This window comes from Callospermophilus lateralis, chromosome 3, assembly GCF_048772815.1.
Source record: "Callospermophilus lateralis isolate mCalLat2 chromosome 3, mCalLat2.hap1, whole genome shotgun sequence".
NCBI classification, from domain to species: Eukaryota; Metazoa; Chordata; class Mammalia; order Rodentia; family Sciuridae; genus Callospermophilus; species Callospermophilus lateralis.
The window spans coordinates 165,181,064-165,204,743 of record NC_135307.1 but is presented as its reverse complement, the minus strand read 5'-3'; the positions used below and the strand labels follow the sequence as shown (position 1 = coordinate 165,204,743).

Here is a 23,680-nt window from a genome sequence, read left to right as displayed (position 1 = left end):
GTCCATAATAAGGATCACGTGGTCCTAAAGCATTTGCTCACTAGGCCAGCTTGTATTTTATTCTTTAATATTAGGTTGTATGACAGTATTTGGAAGAAGAAAAATCCAACCACTAACCATTTTTTTTTCCTTATGAAGAAAAAAAGAAAGTAAACATTATCTGCCTACAAGAGAAAAATCCTGAGCCATGCCCTGACAAAGTAGGCCCCACTAGAAGAATATTCCTTAAGTCTAATGCTGTGAGAAAGCCATCAATTTCATGTTATTCTTACTTGGCTTGTGTTGTATCTTAACTCAAGTTTTGGATATTTTTGTTTTGTTTTGTTGTTGTTTGGATTGAATCCTGGGGGTGCTTAACCACTGAGCCACATCCCCATCCCTTTTTATTTTGTATTTGAAGAGACAAGGTCTCGCTAAGTTGATGAGGCTGGCTTTGAACTTGCGATCCTTCTGCCTCAACCTCCCCAGCCTAGGATTACAGGCACATGTCACCATGCATAGTTTTGTATTCAAGTTTTGTATTCATGCTGACCATACTGGGTGTCTCCAGCCTTGCCTTCCTCTGGGTGATAAGACTCATAGGTACTTCTGATGACAGCAGGTTAAATATCTCTAGTCTCAATATTAAATGAACAATTGTATAGCCTATGTATTGATTCCATTTCTAAAAGGAATTCTGGGATTATCTTTATGAAAAACATACTTTATGCTTAATTCACATTAAACACAAGGTCATTTGAAAACATGGAAAAGAATTATGTGCCTTAATCAGAACCTGTGTTACCTCTGGAGCAGTCTGATTTCCATTGTTTAAAATCATCCTGTTAGGGTCTTGTTAATCCAGGGAGATGAAATGCTAAATTATTTTTGTCTCTCGACAGATTTAGCAATGCAATTGAATCAGGGGAAATTTGAGTATAATGGATCTTGCGGGTGAGTAATGTGATGTAAGATGTTGTCACCTAGTTTCAGGACTCCCTACTACCACTTTAATGAATGCATGTCATTTTTAATTAGGGGCTGGTGAATGTAAGCTGATTTGAGGTATGGGATAGAAGTAAATGAAACCCTTAGATGGATTATATTTGCAAATATACATTCTTCATCTACCCCATTTTACTAAGCAGGAATTTTTTATCTACAAGTTTTCAGAATCATACATACTCCAGAGTTTAATTATCTCACTATAAATTCAATAACAGAGGTTTTTATATCTGAGGCAAGTAATGATCCATGCTCATTTGAACAATAACCAGAGACATGAGCATTAAATATGTGTACTTTTACTGATGACAAATACAGAAATGAAGTTAATTCCATGTATAATGAAATCATAGGTGTCAGGTTGAATTTATTTCAATTGAGGATAAACCTTTGTCCTCTCTTGATTGTTTTGCATGTCTTATAAGTAGTGGTTATTAAAGATTAGTGCTATGAATTTTGTTCCAGTTTACTTAAAAAGCAGTCTTTTAAAAATTTGTGAGCCAGGAAGTAAAATAGAAAATAGTAATTCCACTGAAATGCTGAAATGTTAAACAAAAATATGAAATTAGAATTTTTGGAGGAGTACTGGGGATGGGACCCAGGGGTGCTGTACCATTGATCTATAGTCCCAGACCATTTAATTTTTTTATTTTGAGACAAGGTCTCACTCAGACTGGTCTCAAGTTTCAGTCCTCCTACCTCAGACTTCTGAGTTGCTAGGATTGAGGCATGTACCACTGTGTGAAGCTGAAGTTAGAATTCTACAAAGATTTAAAAGCTTTATGGCCATTTTTTTTCCTTGCTTCTGTCCTTGAACAGTACTATAAAAAATTATATCAGATCACAGCCCAAAGGCCTCAGGATTAATTCTGTGGAGTCCTGTCCCATTCCATAATGAGACTGTCAGACAATTAGTTTTTGACAGTGGCTCACCCTGTGAAATATCTTAATTTTTATTATTGAAAATAACCAGTCAAGATGCAAATTTTCAGCAGTTGTGGGTTAGGAAATGGCTCTTCAGAGTACACATGCCATACCTCTGCCTACCTGACAGATGGTTCTTTGCCAACATGCCCACGTGCTCAAATGACAGCCCTGTCATCTGAAACAATCACCACATACATTCCCAAGGTTGCATTACATTTTCCTCTGCTGTGTGCTTTGAAAAACATGAAAGCCATAGTTAGGAAGAAAAGAGCCAAATGCATATTAACACATGGACATTGTAAGACTCTTGCTTAAACTGGATTCTATAAGGATGGAGAAGGAGACTCAAGATTGGCCAAGTCAGAAAGGACTCATTTTCTTTGAACACAGAATGTCCTCTGTGGCAGGTGTTATTGTCTGATGTTCTTCATCATTATTTAAAAGGGCAAAAGCATCCTCCTCCATCTTCAGGACCCTCTACCTAAAAACCTACCTCCTAAATTACAGATGAGGAAATAGAAGGATTCAGTGTTTCAAAAGCCATTTTTTTTTTTTTTTTTTTTTGTCTTTCTAAAGTCTATGAGCACAATAAGCTACCTTTGTGTTTTCTACCAGGTACCTGCTCAAACCAGATTTCATGAGGCGGCCTGACCGAACATTTGATCCCTTCTCTGAAACCCCTGTGGATGGGGTTATTGCAGCCACATGCTCGGTGCAGGTAACACCCCTGCTCATCAGATTGTGTAAATGTATATGCAAATGGTCCTGGACAGAAATCATTGGTAAAATATTTAATGTCAAGTTGCCAGATCCTTATATCACTTATGTCAAAATCCGCCCTCCTCCCTGCACTTTTCCATAGAAGACACATTTTTTTTTAACTAGTAAAATTATGAACTACTTTTGGTAAGATAAACTATCAAAAAATAACTACTACATGATGAAATTTTCTATAAAATTCTAGAAAATGTGAGCTATGGTGATAGAAAGTAAATTGATTTACTTTCAGTGATTGCCTCTGGACACAGTGGAAGGAGAGAAAGATTATAACAGGGCTCCAAAAAACCTGGAGGTGATGGAAGTGCTTGATACCTTAATCGCAGTGATAGTTTCACAGATATGCTTACTTGTCAAAACTGATCTGATCATACAATTTCAATATGTGCAATTTATGATAGGTCAGTTGTACCTAAAAAAAAAAACCTTTCAAAATTATTAGCTACTAAATAATATAGAGGGAAAATTAATAAAGGGCTATAGTTATTTGCTAAATAAATGAAAAAACAGTCACTCCATAATTTTTTTAGTGGTTACAATTTTGCACTGGTCATAGACAACCAATGTCAACATCAGTCAAGAGGTCAAGAAAAATAGGCCAATCCTTGTATTGTTTTCCTTTCATTTCTGTGTGCCTTTTTCCCCTCCCTTCCTCTCTCTTTTCTGGGGGACACCAGAGATTGAATCCAGAGGTGCTTAATCTCTGAGCCATATTCCCAGTCCTCTTTTTAATTTTATTTTGAGAAAAGGTCTAAATTGCTGAAGGCCTTGCTTAATTACTGAGGCTGACCTCCAACTTGTGATCCTCCTGCCTCAGCTTCCCAAGTCACGGGGACTACACCATGCCCAACTTATGCCTCTCTTCAAGACTTTTGAAAGAATTCAGTAATGGCATGATGGAATTTCAGAGCTGTGAAGGGATCTTAGGGCATGCCTGAATCCATCACTTCTTGTTTCTTAGGCATGGGCATCCCTTAAGTGAGACAAAGGTGCTCTGGAAACTAATTATTTGTATTATATGATCCATGTATAATTTTCTCATTCTTATTCTAGGCAGTTTTAGAAGTCATGACCTTTGCCAAGAACTGTTTTTTCTTTTTGCATTTGGTATTTGGTCAATAATGTTTTGGTTTACTAAAGAATGTATATGTATTCATTGTTCATTGAAATCCCCCCCCTAAAAACACAATTTTTTATTTCCTGGATTTTCTTTGCTACTGATATTTGCACTGAGTTCACTTCTTTCTCTTTCATATTGCTGAAGGTCATATCAGGGCAGTTCTTATCGGATAAGAAGATTGGCACATATGTTGAAGTGGACATGTATGGGCTGCCCACTGACACCATACGAAAGGAATTCCGAACTCGTATGGTTATGAACAACGGGCTCAATCCAGTTTACAATGAAGAATCGTTTGTATTTCGGAAGGTAGGACATTGTCAATGTGTCAAAGCCACGCTGATAACATAGGAGCCACATTTCAGTGCACAGAACCTACGTGATAAAGGGACATCTTGTTTTAACCTGCCATCTTGTTTTCATCCTTTCTTCCAATGTGGAACATCATAGTAACTTCTGTGTCTATGTCCAGTGATTATTGTTTTTGTTTGGTCTGTTCCAAATTGCTTTTCCTCCTTAAAGGTGGCCACCTCCTATGTGGCAATGCCCAAGCTCTAGCTTTACAATCTGCTGAGAATGTGAATTAACTTGTGGACGCCACGGTACTTTGAGAAGTTCTTCCCTCCCCTGAAGTCGGTGGTAACTCTCACTGTTCATTTAGCTGAGAGGTCAGGTTAAGATGCTACACTCAAAACTGAGACCAATAAATGCCATTACATGGGTCACTTAATATAGTCATGTCCCTTCAGAAAGTGTGGAACCTGTCACTACTCTCGGATTTTATGCTTCATGTGTGATTTTTCAGTGTTTTGCCTTTTTCTCTCAGTCCTGTATGCTGGATCATAAGAACAGTCACAGCCTTGCCCTCTAATATTCAGATTTTTTTTAATATTTATTTTTTAGTTGTAGTTGGACACAATACCTTTATTGTATTTATCTTTATGTGGTGCTGAGGATCAAAACCAGGACCCTGCACATACTCGGCGAGCTTTCTACCACTAAGCCACAAACCCAGGCCTAATGTTCAGATTTTAATCTCTTATTCATTCTCCCCTTCTGTTTCCCTTGTCAACTGAAGATACTTTGGAAAAAAAAAAAAAAAAAACACTCATTGAAAGTACTGCCAAAAAGGTCTGTTTTTCTCTCTCTTACTTGTTCTGATATCCTGACCAAAATGATTTCTCAATTCTTTCAGCATAGGCTTTCCAGGTGGTTCTGCTCCATTTATATGTCACGGAACACAGACAATCAGCTGCTTGTCTTGAAAGGTTAGGGATTATCCAGTTTAGAGTACAGTAACTGGCTTATATAAGCCAAATTAAGGAAGATCTCTGTGGATTTGATAAATCAGGCCATTTTGAAATTTGGGTTCCCCAAACACCATTATCCATTGCACTCCCATCAGCATTCTTGTGATGTGGGGTGAATGAGCTGTCTTTGTCTTCCCTGGTCTTTGCAATTAGTTACAGCTGGATATGTTGCAGGTATGAAATTGTGTTCTTTGGCATAAGTAATTATCCCCTTACACATTTGTAGAAATTCAGAAAGTTTTCTCGAGTACTCTTTTTTTATGAATAGGGAAATATCAACTTAGTTTTAATATGTCATATTTTTGACCCAGAAACAAAATTCCAATTCTGGATCCCTTTCTGTTCTTGAGAAGCTAAATTGCCACTCACAGATATCAAGTGCTTTGTCTCCTTTCTCATTCTTGTTCCTTTTGTTATTTGCATCATTATCACAAGGCAGAAGTGTCTTAAGCCTAAACCTCCCAATCACATAAGGAAAAAGAGTGAGGACAGTTGGTTGAACTTTAACTAGACTCACCTCTTCATCTTCGTGGAGTTGGAATTAAATTATATTGTCCAGATGTAATTAGGCTAGCTACCCATTGCCTAGCCTAGACACAGCAGCATTCGGATCAGCCAAGATGTCCTGGTTGCTCTCAAGAAGCTAATCAAAAGGCATTCCTAATTAAATACATCGGATTTTCTTTTGTCCTGTTGTTATTTTGTATCTTAATAGAGATTCTGCCATCTGAATTCAGATTTTATGTCCATTTATTCAGTTTAGGGATGACAGATATCTTAAAATCAGCATATCTTTATATTTCTTGGACTATTAATGTTTTTAGCTGCTTCTTCCTCTATTTAAATATACAAAAATGTGAAAGAAACAAGGATAATTTAAATGAATACATGAATTGTCTTTTACAAATGAAACATTTCAAAGGCACTTTACACATTCTTAAAAACAGGTGTGCTAAATGTCAGAGCAGCCCAGGTCATGAGACAGTTTATAGGATTAGAAGGCAGGAGCTGTCATGATTAGTCCCCACTCTGTCACTGACAATCTCTGAGGTTAATAAAAGTCACTGATTTCTCAGAGTCTTCTTTGTATCACCCATGACACAAGGAGGAATGGGAAAAGATGACAAGGATTTGAGTCATAATCTTTAATATTCATTCCAACCAACACTTTTGATGACTTCCAGAAAACCTGTTCCAATTACCTTTCTTAGTGCGTTGGCCTTGTAGCTTACAGAGGACACCTTAGAAATGCTAATGAATCATCAATTCACTTTCACCATAAAGGGGTATTTACAAGCAGTGTGGATTTGGTCCAGATGCTTAGAGTCATGGTTCTTGGGAGCTGTATTACAAAAACCAATGAGAAGTCTTGTTCTTTGTTTGCAGGTGATCCTGCCAGACCTGGCTGTCTTGAGAATAGCAGTATATGATGACAACAACAAGCTGATTGGCCAGAGGATCCTTCCGCTGGATGGCCTCCAAGCAGGCTATCGACACATTTCCCTTCGGAATGAGGGAAACAAACCATTATCACTGCCAACAATTTTCTGCAATATTGTTCTTAAAACATACGTGCCTGATGGGTTTGGAGGTAAGATAAGCAGGTGGTTAGGGTATGATACAGATGTGGTACTAAATTATAGAATTGTAAAATATTCAGTCTATCCTGAAAAAAGGAATAACAATGGTGACCTTCCTGTCTATGCTGCAAACCCTGGTCATATTGAAGAAAGTAAGGATAAATGGTAACCTCAGATTTCACAATAGGAAATGAAAGGGCAAGGATAGACTATCTATAATGTCTTTTCTTATTTTAAAATGTTATGCTGCCCAGCAAAGTGGCTCATGTGTGTAATCCCTGCAGCTTGGGAGGCTGAGGCAGGAGGATTGCCAGTTGAAAGCCAGCTTCAGCAAAAGCAAAGCACTAAGCAACTTGGTGAGACTCTGTCTCTAAATAAATACAAGTTAGGATTGGGGATGTGGCTCAGTGGTCAAGTACCCTGAGTTCAATCCCAGGTACCAAAATAATAATCATAACAATAAAATGCTATGCTTTTATAATATTTATTAATTTCTATAATTTTTATGAAGGTTTTATTTGTACTACCAAAGTGAAAAAAATGATATGAAACACTATCTTATCAATTGGCATCACTCATTGATCTTATATTGAACTCGGTTAACAACATACCTCAATTTTCTTCCAAATTCATAAGGCAATAATTTCTTAAAATTCCCAGTCATCAACCCATATTGGCATTTCTAAGGTAATCTGTGGGAAGAATCCAAACTGTATCATATGATAGGATTTTGACTACACCCAAATATGTTAACTCTCCCTAGCCTCCAATAAACCAGGGACATAAAAAGGGGCGGGGGCATGATATTCTCAGAATCATCATACAGAAGGAAACAGCCCAGCAGAGTGACCACATCACCTTAACTGTCCTAACTGTCCACTGATGGCTAGTGGTCTTGAGAACAAGATGGAACCTCTCAAACGTCTCGTTTTGTCACCTGCAAAGACAATACAACTACATCAAGTTCAAAAAGTAAATTAAGCCCTGAAGGTTTTGAAGGTTTCAAAATCCATAGTACATATTCCTTCTTTCTTCCACTTTGTTTTTTTACCAAAATTAAGTAAACTAGAAGCAACATGATATAGCAGCAGACAAAAGAACCCATAAAAGTGGTGGGGCAAGGTGCTGTGGGGCTGGATAAGTGGAACAGAACAGGAGACCAGAAGCCTGGACTGTGTTTGGGAGCTGGGTCTCCACCTGTGGTAAACGCCCAAATCCTGCCTGTGTTGCAACACAACAACGGCCTGGAGGCATCAAGGGATGCTTTAAATGATCTTCCACATATTTGAGCGTAGGAAGCAGAGAATGTGTGATAAATACCTAATGTACTTTAGAAATAGTTTTATACATCCATATGGTGGAAAATTTTAAAATTTCACCCCTGTGTGGGTTAAATTTCAGATGAAACTATAATTCCTTTCTGGGAAAGGAGCCATTTGATTAGGAAAGAGGGAAATAAAATTTGTTGAGCTCCTATATTGTGCCAGGCACTTTAAAGAGAGTCCAAAAATGTGAAATTGTCCCGAATAAATATGGGCATATGTAGATCTACGCTGAAGAAATATCTGTATTTATAATGTAACTTATCGCCAGTGTTGGCATTTAAGTATTGACCCAAATTAATCTCTTGAATAATAGTCCAACAAGTATTCTTCCCTACCATGTCCCTGTGACTGATTCTATTCTAGTCTAGAAGTATTTGAAATTTTTGTGCCATGTTACACTTGATGGGATTCAGCAGTTGATGTGTCTTAACCTCTGATTTGACTTTAAAAGACAGTTGATTCAGAATTCACTGGGCCTTTCTTTTATTTGTGAAGAAACTGAGGGCAGATGTTACAAGGTTTAAGGGTCTTATCTGAAGATAACCAGAGAAGACTATGGGAACCGCCTTTCTCCAAATTCTTGACCATCTTCATGCCCTCTTTGACATACAGGATGTGTTCATTTTCTTCTGCTTAGCCACCTCCCACATCCAGACCTACATAATAAATCAGTGAGCTAGAATATCTATAGAGTCCACGTTCCTAGAATATTTGATGTTCTCTGTTAATTCTGTAGGAACAAATTCAAAGTGAAACTGCATCATCACACTCCAGCATTTCCTAGAGGAAAGAAATAGGTGTTGATATGCAGGATCACATTTTTATTTGGCTAAAAAAAGATAATGTGTATTCATTACTTCATTCCCCAAATACATACACCAAGTTTATTCCATAAAAGGGAGGGCAGCTAAAATATATATCAGAAATTAATTCCGATGACACAAAGAAGAGAATAACAGTTACCCATCAATCCTCTGCCCAGGGTGAACTCCTGTTTACTTTTATATTTTATAATAAAAAACTTGCATCTTAACTGTGCATCCTCATTTGCACACACACACCCTGCTTTTTTACACTTAAAGGAGAATGTTCCATGTCTTGAAATATTTTTTTTTATATTTTTATCAGCTGCACAGAATTCCATTTTATTATTCCAGTGTAGTCACTGAAAAACATTGAAATCATTTCCACTTTTGTCTCTTAGGAACAATATTGATAAGCAACTCAGTGAGACTCTGTCTGTAAATAAAATACAAAATAGGGCTGGGGATGTGGCTCAGTGGTTGAGTGCCCCTGAGTTCAATCCTTGGTACAAAAAAAAAAAAAAAAAAAAAACAGAAAAAGAAAGATTATTGAATCTTAGAACCCTAAATATAAGGTTTTAGAAATATTTGTCATCATTTCCTGAAGATGAATTCTTTGAAATGGATTTATCACATCAAGGAGTACATGAGTATTTAAAGCTTCAGGTACAGGTTGCTGAATAGCAAGTGTATGATAAAAATTTTTTCAACATTTACCTATTTAAAGAATACATTGATATTTCATTGATGTATTCAATGGAATAGTTTGTAACTGTTTTTGTAACTATTTTTTCTTCTTTAAGATATTTGTATATAGTAGTTATTATTTAGTATCTACTATACAAATAACTTAAAGAAGAAATGTAAAGCTGAAAACGTGGTATTATACACTTACCCTGAAGAATTTTCCATCTGTGTGCACATATATATATAAGAAGGTTTATTCATATGCATAAGTGTGACACACTGTATGGTAAATGTTGAAAGAGTAGTAGAGCCAAAGGACATTGAGAACATTGGACTATGGAGTGATTAGCTGGAGTGGGCTGAGGGAGACTTCAGTAGTGGGACATTGAGAGATGGCCCATACTTAATCTGAAAATCCGACATCCAAAATGTTCTGAAATCCAAAACTTTTTGTCTTGGCAATTTTCTTTTAAGTTTTTTGGTTCTCTTTAGTTATACATGACTTTAGAATCCATTTTGATATCATTATGCAAGCATGGAATATATCTTATTCTACTTAGTACCCCATTCTTGTGGATGTACATGTGGTGGAATTCACTGTGATGTTTCCATATATCTACATAGGACAATTATGTCAGATTTATTCCACTGTCTTTCCTTCTCCTATCCCCCCTTCAATTCCCTATTGTCTAATCTACTGAACTTCTGTTCTCCCTGCCTCCTTATTTAGATTAGCTTCCACATATCACAGAAAATATTCAATCTTCAGTTTGGGGGGACTGGCTATTTCACTTAGCATGATGGTCTCTAGATCCATCCATTTACTAGCAAATGTCACAGTTTTTATTTATGGTTGAGTCATACACCATTGTGTATGTATGTATATATATATATATATATATATATACCACATTTTCAATATCCACTCTTCTGTTGAAGGATACTTGGTTGGTTACATAGTTTAGCTATTGTGAATTGAGCTGCTATAAACATTGATGTGTCTGCATCACTGTAGTATGCTGATGTTAAGTCCTTTGGATGTATACCAAGGAGTGGGATAACTGGGTCAAATGGTGGTTCTATTCCTTTTTTGAGGAATCTCCATACTAATTTCCAGAGTGGTTGCACTAGTACCAGCAGTGTATGGTAGGACTTTTCCCTTTTCCCCACATCCTTGCCAGCATTTACTGTTGCTTGTATTCTTAATAGTTGTCATTCTGACAGGAGTGAAATGGAAGTCTGTGTAGTTTCAATTTGCATTTTTCTAATTGCTAGAGATGTTGAACATTTTTTCATGTTTGTTGACTATTCATATTTCTTCTTCTGTGAAGTGTCTGTTCAGTTCCAGACACTTATTTTTTTTGGGGGGGGGGTGTTAAGTTTTTTGAGTTCTTTATGTATACCAGAAATTAATGCTCTATCTAAGGTACAGATGGCAAAGATTTTCTTCTATTCTGTAGGTTCTTTTTTCATACCTCCCACGTTTTTGGAGAGGTAGAATTAATATTGTCAAAATGGCCATTCTACCAAACGTGCTATACAGATTCAATGCAATTCCCATCAAAGTTCCAATGGTGGTCTTCATAGAAATAAATGGAAAAGGCAGTCATAAAAATTTATTTGCAAAAATAAGAAACCCAGAAATAGCCAAAACAATCCTTAGAAAGAAAAGTGAAACAGGAGGCATCACAATACCAGACCCTAAATTATTCTACAGAGCTAGTAATAAAAACAGCATGGCATTGGCGCCAGAACAGGCACGAAGACCAATGGTATAGAATAGAAGACACAGAAACAAACTCACACTAATACAGTTATCTCATGCTAGACAAAGGCACCAGAAACATACATTGAAGAAAAGATAGCCTCTTCAACAAATGGTGCTGGGAAAACTTGAAGTCCTTGTGTAACAAAATGAAATTAAACCCCTATCTCTCACCCTGCACAAAACTCACCTCAATGTGGATCAAGGACCTAAGTATTAGACCAGAAACCCTGCACATACTAGAAAAAGTGAAGGCCCCACACTCTAACATATCCTCTTAGGAAACGAATTTCTTAACCAGACTCCTAAAGTGCAAGAAGTAAAATAAAAAATCAATAAATGGGATGGCATCAAAAAACTTTTCTTTTTTTTTTTTTTTTCACATCATGTTGATGATGAAAAAGTTTTGGATTTCAGTGATTTGAGTTTGACCTAGTAATGCTCACAGTGATGGCTCTACCACTTTATCTCTGTCCAGCTCTTTGGATTGGACCAGTATTTAATCCTACAAATTGTCTGCACACTGCTTGTTCTCACTGTCATCAATTCTGATTTCTAAAAAAATTCTTAATTTTTGCTAGTGGTAGTAAAAATGATATCTTATCATTTCAACCTGCTTAGTTATGAGTCAGACTGAACATATTTTTATATATTTCTTGGTCACTTGTATCCCTTTCCTACAAGTTCCCCTTTAGTACCCTTTTTCTTTTTGGTTGTAGTTTTTAATTAGGTTGTTCCTAGTTTCCCTTAATTGTTTAAATCAAAATTTAATCTACTCATAACATCTCTCTCCTTCACCCTTTTCTGTCTCCCTGTTTCATAATCTCCAAGGTAGTCTCAGATACAATTTCAATGTCTAGATTAAAGTTCTATGGATATAATGGTTGATGATTCAAAGACTATTCTGCTTGGCTGATAGGAGGCTATTTCACTAAGGTCACATAGCTGTTACCTAAGAACTGCTGACTATTGGCCATCTGACCTCATAGAATTAAGCAGAATGCTTTATATCTTAGTGCTCTTATTGGATAACATTGGTCCCCACCTCACAAAACGAGGATCAAATGAGCTCTTGGAACAATACTGACCATAGCAGTCCCTCCATTAATTTTCTTTTCCTTTTTGTGTATTTTTAACAAGGTAAAGAAAAATCCATTGGTTCTATTTTCTTCACTCACCATAACTTACCCTTTAGTTTGTATGAAATGCCACAGTCAATAAATGTGTCATGGTCATCCTAAGAAAAATCTCTTAATCCTGTGCCTACTAAGAAGTTTCAGAATTCTAATGCATTGGTAGCAATGTCAGGTGGGTGACATCATTTTACAGAAACAAGAAAAACTTTCCAAGTTTAGACAAGTGTGTACAGGAGTTCCTGGTCACTTATTTTTTGGAGTTCTATTCCATGAGGTCACTGTACGGTGATGGATTCCTACAGATGAGGAACTTTGCTGCTTTTGTAATTGTTCCTAATTAATTCTGCGCTCCTGCATCTGGAACTCTGTAGAGACTTTGAACTCTGGCTGACCCAGCTACCTCTCAACATGAAATAGCTCCAGAGCCCATTTTCTTCACCTGCTCCTCTTTCACTCTCATGAGTTATCTATTTTCTGTCCTTGCCCCCTAGAAAACAGAGGCAATCAAATCTCTTCCTCATTACTACTGTATAATAACTCCCCAAACACACAAAAATAAAACCGAACCAATACAGAATCTTAGTTCATTTTCTATTGCTATAACAGAACAACTGAGACTGGGTGCTTTATAAAGAAAAGAGGCTTAATTCAAAGTTCTGGAGGCTAGAAGTCCAAGAAAGGGCAGCAACATTTGCTTGGCTTCTGATGAGGTCTTTGTGCTTTTCCATGCATGATGGAAAAAGCAGAAGGGGCAGTGAGAGCTTACAAAGAAATGAGGGGACAATTGGGACTGGACATTTTTACAATCACATGCTTTCAAGATAACCCGCTCTTACAAAAACTACATTAATCCCTTCATGAGCATGGAGCCTCCATGATCTAAACACCTCTTACAGGCCCCTACCACTTCTCAGTATCATTACATTGACAATTAAATTTCAGTGTGAGTTTTGATGGGAACAGACCACATTCAGAGCATATAGCACATGGCTACCTTGAACGTCAGAACTTTCATTGAGAATTCTGTTTCTCAGCAGTCCGGATGCGAACTGTAATGATTCTCTTAGTCAGCAACTAAATTTTGGCATAATAAAGAAAATGGTAATATTTAGGAAATAGATGACTCGGAATGAGTGAAAAAGCTCTGTCTTACTTATTTCAATATTATTTTGCTACTGAATATGAGAAAAAAAAATGAGTCCTATCTTTTACTCCCACATTCACATACAAATAGAAATTCTAGGTTGGTGCTAAGGGCCATTTTGCCTTTGTCAAAGTCAGTGGGACTAAGAGCACGGGGGTTGTCTCTGTTGCTTTGTCTGTGGGTGCACACGCTGCTGGCAAGAGAACTTACTCATCATGCAGCTTTGTCACCGTTAGCCATTGCTGTTGGGGACAGGAAACAGTTGCAGGGCCAGTGACAATTAAAGGAGTGTCAGAATTTCTGTTTTCCCACTCACTGTTGATTTGAATGGGTTTTATCATTTTCTGCCCTTTTGTTATTACTAAAGGGTTCCAGAATATATGGAGCCTTAGCTTTATATTTAAATGACACTCGGAGCTGTTTCCTGGGCCTCTCCAGATTACGTTCCTGAAGCAGTGCTCATCATTACTTCTGTAGCTGTAGATTTTGTCTCCTCTTCCTCAGATTGGCTATTTTACATAAAGCAGGATGAAGTGACCATTTGTTTATTTGCCTGCTTCCCCCTTTCCGCCTCCCCTATGATTAAAGATACATCCGGGAGGTAGGCGGCATGTTTTCTCCTTCACTCTGCCCACAACCTCACGCGGTTGTTTTCCAACCCTTTCCAAAGATAGTTGGCTGTTTCTTACACCAGATATTTCCAGAGAAGGAGCATCCTCAATTAAAGTGCCATTCCTGAAGCAGGGATCTCAGGACTTCTTGATGCAAGTTAAAGTTGCTGGACTTTGTCTTCTCCTTAGTGAATGCCAAAATGTCATATTCTTTCTATTCAATATGTACTGAAAACTCAATTTGCAGGCTCATAGTATTATATTTTATTTCTTTGGAGCAAGAGATTGAATCCAGGACCACACACATGTAATATATATATTTTTATGGCCTTTTCTCAACTACTAAATATAGAACTCCAAAAAGAGCTGGGCATGGGAACACACACCTGTAATCCCAACAACTTGGAAGGCTGAGACAGGAGGATAGCAAGTTCAAGGCCAGCCTGGGCAACTTAGTGAGGTCCTTTCTCAAAAGATAAAATAAAGAGGGATGGGACTGTAGCTTAATGGTAGAGTGCCCCTGAGCTCAATCCACATTACCACAAAAAAAAAAAACAAAAGAAAGAAAAAAGAAAAATAATTCCAAGAATAGATCTGGAGGGGAAGGAAGCAGGATAGATTCTGCTGATATACATTGGAGAGGCTGGAAATGTAGCTCAGTAGTAGTGCACTTGCCTAGCAGGTGCAAGTCCCTGGCTTCAATCCCCAACACTGCAAAAAACCAAACAACAAAAAAAAAAGTTCACTGGAAATTTGTATATTAAGCAATTGATATAGGCTCCTTAATACAGTGTCTTGAGATGTCTTATGAATGTTACAAGAAGAGAGAGCATAAGTATTTCCCAGTCATATTTGATCAACGGATACTATTGCCCTGAGCACCTATTTAAAAATCTATTATTGTAGGAAATGCAAAATGAAAGATCTATTATTGTGACAAATGGCTAATCATTTGGTAGAAGATAAGAGGGTTATGAGATTTGTTGTGAGATTTATTGATCTTTATTAACATCACCTCACAGCCATTAGGAATATGTGTTTCTCTTCTGCCACTGTCTGTTGATTACAGAAATAATAGAGTGGAGATTCTAAGGGAACCTGAGCCAAAAACAGACACAGGAGTGACAAGGGGGAGTCTTGGTGCTCAGTACCAAGACACCCAAATTCCTTGAAAAACAATGGATAAGCAAACACATTTAAAAACCTTACTTCTTCCAAAAAGAAGTCTCAAAGTCTATATTAGTGGATTGCTATCTTTAATGCTTAGGGACACCTAAATTGATGCTTTCAATTCTATATGGAGGTGAGGAAGGAAGAGTGGGAGAGAGGGAGGGAAAAGGAAGCACAGTATATATGGAGTCTTCACCAAAAGAGAGAGGCTTTTGGAAATGACAGAAATAGATGGTACTTTTTTAAAAATACACAAGAGCAAAGCTTCAGTTAAACCTAGAAGAAAAAAGCACACGAGATAAAGCAAATTGGTTTCTTTTTAAATAGGCAGGTTCCAGAGCCCCTCGAAGGGTCAAGAATATTTTAGCTTACCTTGTGGGTTCTCTGCAGAGTGAGGAGTTTATGCATGCAGCTCTGTACCCTGTCTAGGTGTACAGTGTGGCTAGGCTAGACATATTCACCTGCTAACAAATGCTGATCAGCATTTAAAATCAGTTCCTGCCACTGCCCTGAGGGGCCCTTAATTAAATGGGATACACGCACCCACACTGGCCTCACCCCCAACCAATTGAACAGAGCCCAGTGAAATGTCATATTGGCACCAAAGAAAAAGACTATGTTTGCTTGCAGATGCAAAATGTTGACTAAGAATATGCCAGATTTATTTAGGCATTTCTTCAAATCATTTTTCTGTGTTAAGGCAAAGAAAAATAAATAAATAGTATTTGCAAATAGAATTATCCAAGTATATAGGTATTTGACATTTGAGGTAATACTTCTGATTTCCTAGTTATACATTATTTTAAATGTGACTATTAAAAATTAATTTTCTTTTTTGGTGTGTGGCACTCTGTCATCTATCAGTTATCTACATAGCTATCTATCTTTCTATCTATCTCTCAATATCTCAGATGTACATGCCTCTGGCCGGAGGACAAAGTGAGTTAAAATGCGGAAATTATAGAAAAGAGGCTAATGCCTGGTTTCCCTAGTGCTGAACACTTTTATGAAAAATTTGATTGGAACTTTTCTGATTATGCAGTTGTTTCCCTTCTGCATAGATCTAACTGCAGAATAAGTACCTGCCACTGCATGACAAATTAGATATTCTAAAAGTATCTTAATTTGTTATTTGAGATTTCCCAGGAATAAAACAACCGTTTCCAATAACCTGGTAACTTTAGCCTTATCTTTGACCTTTAGTCCTTTTGTAATCACCTTTTTTTGTTCCATGAAAGTTAATTTAAACAAGTTTTTATTAAAAATAAATAAATAAATATAGAGCCGATTATATGACCTTAAGGAAACTATGTAAAACATGAACTCAGGTGCAAAAGTCATAGCAAAATATGCAAAAACTACAGTGGTTTGTGAAGATGGAAGGATTGTGGATTGTTTGATTCTTCAGTGCCTTGCTTTAACTGGTTTTAAGTGACTAAAGCATTATCTGTTATTCCTAACGGTAGGACTTCCAGTTATCCCTCAAAAATGTCATTAACTCTCTTCAGGCCTTCAAATTGTACATGCAATCATTAAAGACAAGCAAGTATATATTTCCTAACAAGCCATCCCTGTGGATCACCTAATGAAACATGCTATTGGGATTGAACACAAGGCAAAGTGTCCCTGATGTGTCAGAGTAGGGAAAGGCCTAGACTGGAGGAGACCTTCTCATCCAGAGAAAGATGAGATAGTTAAGTGGACACAAGTTAAACCTCACTTTGCCCTTTGACAGTGTGGTTGAAAAGACAAAGAGGCATTTGGGAGTCAGACACAGTTGAAAAGTCCAGCTTGGTCAAAATGCGTCCCCATGTGCTATATAGGATTCATAAGGCCCATCCCATGGCATGCAGATGACTTGAGGAAACTCATGTGCTGCTCCTAACACATCATTTCATGGCAGATAACTAGTGACCACAGAGCATAGGGATTCAGTGCAGGAAGGAGCTGATTCAGCATCAGAGGAGCTCTAATAGCTTCATATGTCCTCATTATGAAATGCAACTAAAGAGAGATGACAGTACCGTGAACAGTATTGTTGGGTGCAAAGTATTACCATGAGGGACAGCAGTTGGTTGTGAAGGGAAAGAGCCATATTTTATAGAGATGCAGAGATCAAGATGAGCCTACTGGATAAATTTACCATCCCAAGAGGAACAACCAGGCTTTATGTCCTTCCATGTGATGCATTTGAATTCACAGCACTTTCTATCAAGTATTCTTGCAAAAGGAGAATGTCAAGCCTTAGAGCTGGAAAAAAAAAATGGAGATAAGTGCAGAATAAGGGACATTTTTATAGGGCACCTCATATGTCTTGGATCCATGCAATATAAAAATCAAATAGAAGAGATTAACTTCAGAGACATAGTATATCAGTGACATAGAGTGGACTTTGTATCTTGATTCAAACAAATCTAAGTGGGGAAAATATTAAGGTGGACTATGTATTATGTCATAGTAAGAAATCACTGCCAAATTTGTAACATAGGATATTATTATTTGTTATGGACCGCTTTTTCATCACGATGACCAAAAGACCTGACAAGAACAATTTCAAAGCAGGAAAAGTTTACCTGGGTCATGGTTTCATGGGTTTCATAGTCAGTTGACTCCATTGTTCTGGATCCAAGATGAGGCAGAACATCATGACGGAAGGGTGTGGAGGAGGAAAATACCTCAGGACATAGCAATCGGGGGGAAGGAAAGAAGGAGATCTACTCAACAGGATCAAAATATAACCCCAAAAGACTTTCCCTCCAATGACCTGCTCCTCCAAGTACACACCACCTGCCTATAGAGTTAAAATAGGTAAATTCCTAAATATTAATTCTCAAAAATAACTGTGATTCTTTCCTTGAGCAAGGTTTAAGAATTAATTTGTGGGCTGGGGATGTGGCTCAAGCCGTGGTACGCTCGCATGGCATGCGCGGGGGCACTGGGTTCGATCCTCAGCACCACATAAAAATAAAAAATAAAGATGTTGTGTCCACCAAAAACTAAAAAATAAATATTAAAAAATTTCTCTCTCTCTAAAAAAAAAAGAATTACTTTGTCCACATCCATTAAAAAGGGGCAAAATGTTCTCAGGAGCCACGTTGTGATAACCAAAATCAGACTTCATCATATACTAGTAATAGAAAATAATTTGATTCAGCATTTGTGGAGGGCAATTTGGCAAAAGCAACCACAGTACCAATACACTTCCTTAGCTACCATTCTAGCTTCTAGGGATTATCCTTTGAACACATACAAAGCTATTGCTGTGAAGTATTCATGGACATTCACCACAACAGTATTTTAATAGCAAATAACTGAAAGGACCCCAATTGTTTACCAATAGGAAACTGGTTAAACAGATTACCACTACCCAGGAAAAGGAATACTAAGCAGCTCTTACAACTAACATAAAAGATCCAAATTGCCAACATGGAAGTATTTTTAAGATATGTGAAATTTTAAAAACTGGTATAGAAAACTATGAAACTATTTGGAGTCTTAAAAAAAATCTAGAAGCATACAGGCAATGAATAACAATATTTACCTTTGAGATATAGGATTGGCAGGAAAGAAGGTTGAATTTTTTACTTTATACACTTAAACATTTACCATGTGCTTATTTAATTTTGTATTGTAAAAAGGAAAGGAAAACATTTAAACAGAATTATATGTCCCATGTGCTGAGAAAATTCATCTTAAAAATGTAATTAGGAAGGTGATTCTGTTAGGGGAAAATGTATAAACCAAAACCATTTTTAAAATTTGTAAATTACAGAATGTTTTAGGAAGACCAATTATTCCTTCTATAGTGTTGGTAAATTATGCAAAATTATATGAAACTCTGAAAGTAGTTGGAACTCATCAAACAATGTTATATAAAAGATGAAGTTTTACTGCTTTTTAAAATATTGTTTAAGTACACATGGACACAATATCTTTATTTTGTTTATTTATTTTTATGTGGTGCTGAGGATTGAACCCAGTGCCCCACATGTGTGAGGCAAGCGCTCTGCAACTGAGCCACAACCCTAGCCCCGAAATTTTACTGTTTTTTAAGTGCAACTCCTAGCTGAGAAAACACTGGAGAAATATTTCAGTTTATCTACCATGGAAATAAAATTAGCTTTAACTAAACATTAGCCTTCTGAATCTTAAAATAAGATGGTGTTAGTGGCACCTACCATATTTTACATTCATCATCTCATTGATCTCACATTAACTTTGCAGGGCAGGTGGTATCTACCCCAATCTTCACATAGGGAAACTGACACTGGGGGTATAAATCAACTTGCTCAAAGTCACACAAAGTAAATGAAAAGTCAAGAACCCATGGCAGCTCATTCGGTTCGCCCTGCCATCCATCTTCATTATTTGGGGAACAACAAAGAGGACAGAGGAAGTCATTTGGTCTTTGACTCTTGCCTTTCTTTATTTCTTGTTTTTTGTTTTGTTTTGTTTTTTGCAACTAGCTGTGCTTTTTTACCCATGTATTTCATCCTAGGAGAAGACTCTTAATGGGAAGCTTCACAGGTGTCCAGGATTATGGAGAATTTATTAGCTGTATTTTCTTGGTGTTTTCAGTAAGACAGAGAATTGACAGCTCTTGCGTCTTCTTTTTCAGATATTGTGGATGCTTTATCAGATCCAAAGAAATTTCTCTCAATTACAGAAAAGAGAGCAGACCAAATGAGAGCTATGGGCATTGAAACTGTAAGTAGACATGGTTGATTAGATATAGTCAAGGTGGGGGAGTTTGATCACCAAACCGTGATTACAAAAGCAAGACAAAGTAATAAATTATTGAAGAAGATTTAAAGGGGGTTTTAAAACTGAGCTTATTGATTTCCTAATAGTTTCAAGGGTCTACAACAGTATAGGCTATTGAGTAAAATGTAGCCACCATCAGAAAAAGCCACTTCAGTGATAGTAGCTTAGCACATGTGAGGACCCCTGCCCCATTAGAAATGAATTGGAAACCATCTGTGATGATATTAGAGCAATTTACAATATAAAATGCTTTTGAAGGACTAACTAACCCAATTCAGTGAATGAATGAAGACAGCATTTGTCTTCACTTTTAACCTTTTAACTTTTAACTTTTAACCCTTGTATCAATGCCTCCCATTCCAATTCATGCTTTGTTGATTCTTTTATTTTTAAATGCTTTATTTACCAAACTCCTCCTTCTGGAGTAGAAGAAGCCCTCTCTCCAGGAGCTGGAAAAGTGTTCCATTATCTTTCCTTGTCTCCATCCTTTGGCTAATGCCTAAGGAATCCACATCCTCTCTACTCCTCCCAGGCAAAGACCCTTTCAGAGAGTAAAACCCCAGGGCAGGGAAACAGGAGAGGCTGAGGCTAGATGGAATCCACTAAAACAAGGTGTAAGATATTAAATCTTTGGTGACTTTCATTTGGGTAAGTCTGAATGTTTTTGTTCCAGAGTGACATAGCTGATGTGCCCAGCGACACTTCCAAGAACGACAAGAAAGGAAAGGCCAACCCAGCCAAAGCTAATGTGACCCCTCAGAGTAGCTCTGAGCTCAGACCCACCACCACAGCTGCCCTGGGCCCTGGCGTGGAAGCCAAGAAAGGTGCAGTAGAGTTGTGGGGCTCCTTACCTCTTCTGGCAATTGGAGCCGCTATTAAAATTGTCTTTCATAAGGGGATTTAGAATCACTAATTTTGCCAGTTTTCACTTGATCTTAAAACTGCAAAGGAGCACATTTTCTTATGGATTGGACAAAGCACTTAATTTCCCTGTTTAATAGGGGGTGAAAACTGGGCACAGTGTTGCACACCTGTAATCCCAGTGGCTCTGGAGGCTGAGACAGAAGGATCAAGAGTTCAAAACCAGCCTTAGCAAAAGCAAGGCACTAAGCAATTCATTGAGACCCTGTCTCTAAATGAAATACAAAATAAGACTGGGGATGTGGCTCAGTGGTTGAGTGCCCCTGAGTTCAAAAGAAAAAAAAAAAAATATATATATATATATAGAGAGAGAGAGAGAGAGAGTGAACATTTGTGTTTCAACTACTAGAGCCTCTGTACCTTGGTTACATGGGATGCAACATCCATAGTTTGAGAAAATGTTTAAGTTCAGTGCCCTTTGTGGATTTAAAAGAAAAAAAAAAAGCCTTTAACATAGTCATGTTAGTAGCTGACTCATTCCCACTGTCCTGTGGATACTGTGCTTCTCTGGATAGGCAGTGGGCTCATGAACCAATAGTTGTGACTATTTGGACATTTCTAAAATTCCTTTATTGATATGTCTCCCAATCACCATGCATAGATATTTAGCACTCATGATTATTCACTTATTTGTGACATTATCAGATGGACATTTGAAAGCCATTTCCACCTGATGAAACAGAAGCTCTTGAGAGGTATCATCACCCAATATTATGTCCCGTGTGCTAGTATCCAGCCAAATGGGCTGGTTATTTAAAGTTGGCTTTCATTCTAATTGGCTAGATTTCTATTCTGATTGAATGGTGCTCATCCAACACTGATAATTAGACATTTTAAATATCCTCCTTGACTTTGAATCATTTACGACAGTCACTCTTCTTACAGCAATAAGAATTTTTCTTTTACCTTATGGATTTTTACTGTCAGTTTTGTTTATTCATTTATGCATGATTTCAGTGTCCTCAATATAAGAAAATCAAGTTTTTCTTACACTTATGTACACACAGTGCTGCGGTTAAAGGTAAGAAGTGACAGACCTTTCCAATCCAAAGCAATGTAGTAATTTAGTGGGAAACTGTGCATTGAGCTTTGTGAAACAAATTAGAAAATGAGAAGGCCCAAAGTATCTCAGTTTGCCCTGGTCCTGCAGCTGTTTGTCTGTTCTTTCTTGAAAAGAACATGAAGCACTGTAATGACACAGGCTTGGGGCATTGCATACTAGCCCTGGTCATTATGAACATTAGCCACTCAGACAGAGATGGACAGTGGAAAATGAGGGAGCTGTGTTAAAGTTCTTGTCTCACATCCACCAATACATAAAGACATTAGAAATTATAGGGTGTTAGGTGGCCTGAGAAAGAATGTGACCAACTTAGGACAAGAGTGATCCTTGTTCCAGAGGGAACATGCTTGTGTTTAGAGCTGCTTTACCTTGGTTCCCAAGAAGGCTGCATTTGAAGGAGCCAAGCAGCTGTCACTCTGCTCTAGTCTTCCCCATGGATGCTCAGACAAGAAGGGTCTCCCTATTGTTCATCTGGGCAGCTTACTCAGGACACCTGCAAGTGGGGAGGACGGTAAGGTCCCAGTCGAGCTGGACCTTAAAACATAGATCTGATTCAAATGGAAAGTTTTAGAAGGATGGAGACGCTCAGAGAAGGCAGCCTGGGCAGGAACAAGATGGAAAGCAATTCAGTGCAGGGAAAGAGGGCACAGGCGATGCTAATTGGTCATGGCAAGCTTTCTTCCTGGTCTGGAAAGGTTTCTTGGATCACCCCAATAAGGAGATGGGGCACAGCAATGAATGAAGAATTTTAAGAGATTAGTACTGTCTTAATTACTAAATTAATTGAAAGGGCAAGATGCTAAGATTCATTAAGAATTATGCCTCTGTCACAGCATATACCATGTTATATTTATAAAGTGTTAACAACCAGAGAAAAAGGTTTACAGGTGAGACCCACCTCATCATCAGTGTGTTTCTGGGACCATGTCTAAGAAGGGTTAAGCAGCCTTTCTTCTTAGAAAGGAGATGGCTAATGAAAGAATGACAGTGGAAAAGGAGGGCCTGGATAGAGCTAGGAGTAGTCAGAAGGAGAAAAGGAAAGGGAAGGAAGAATAGGGAGGGAAAGGGTCAGTGATAACTCAGAGACTTCAAGGTGAGGTCCCAGAGCTGGATGGTAAGCAAAGTGGAGTTGTTAAGAGGAGGAACTGTTTTTGAGAGTCATTGAGAGGAGGAAAAAATGATTCTGATTCTGAACATCTTTGAATTCAAGCTGTTGCTGATACATCTGGGAAGAAACATGTAAATCTGTGGTAGATTAAGAGGAGGAAGGAGGGACAGATCAAGTGGAGGGGTGATAAGAATAGTCAGGCAGAATGAATAGAAAATAGAAAGAAAAAAAGAGAAGTTTATAAGAAGAAATAGTTCTCAGTGCTTTATGTAAATATACATAAAGCTGAAATTTAAAAAAAAAACAACAAATAGAAGGAAGATATAGAGAATAGAGGAAAGGGAAGTGGAGAAAAGAGGAGTGGGGGGAAAGAGGAAATACTGGGGACTGAGGTGGAGCACTGCATGCATGTATGATTATGTCAGAATGAAACCCAATGTTATGTATAACTAAAGGCAGTAATAAAAAAAATTAATACAAAAACA

The 23,680-nt window shown here is 37.6% G+C and overlaps 1 protein-coding gene across 9 annotated transcripts in view; it reads left to right on the top strand.

Annotated features, from left to right (window-relative positions):
* Plcb4 (phospholipase C beta 4) overlaps positions 1 to 23,680 on the top strand; it is a 375,572-nt gene that overhangs the window by 320,398 nt on the left and 31,494 nt on the right. For all 9 annotated transcript variants that reach the window (XM_076851531.2, XM_076851528.2, XM_076851536.2 and 6 more), the window contains 6 exons: positions 882 to 933; positions 2,527 to 2,629; positions 3,953 to 4,117; positions 6,505 to 6,709; positions 19,958 to 20,046; positions 20,777 to 20,927. In XM_076851531.2, coding sequence (XP_076707646.1) covers positions 882 to 933; positions 2,527 to 2,629; positions 3,953 to 4,117; positions 6,505 to 6,709; positions 19,958 to 20,046; positions 20,777 to 20,927 — 765 coding nt within the window. The remainder of the gene's footprint in view (positions 1 to 881; positions 934 to 2,526; positions 2,630 to 3,952; positions 4,118 to 6,504; positions 6,710 to 19,957; positions 20,047 to 20,776; positions 20,928 to 23,680) is intronic.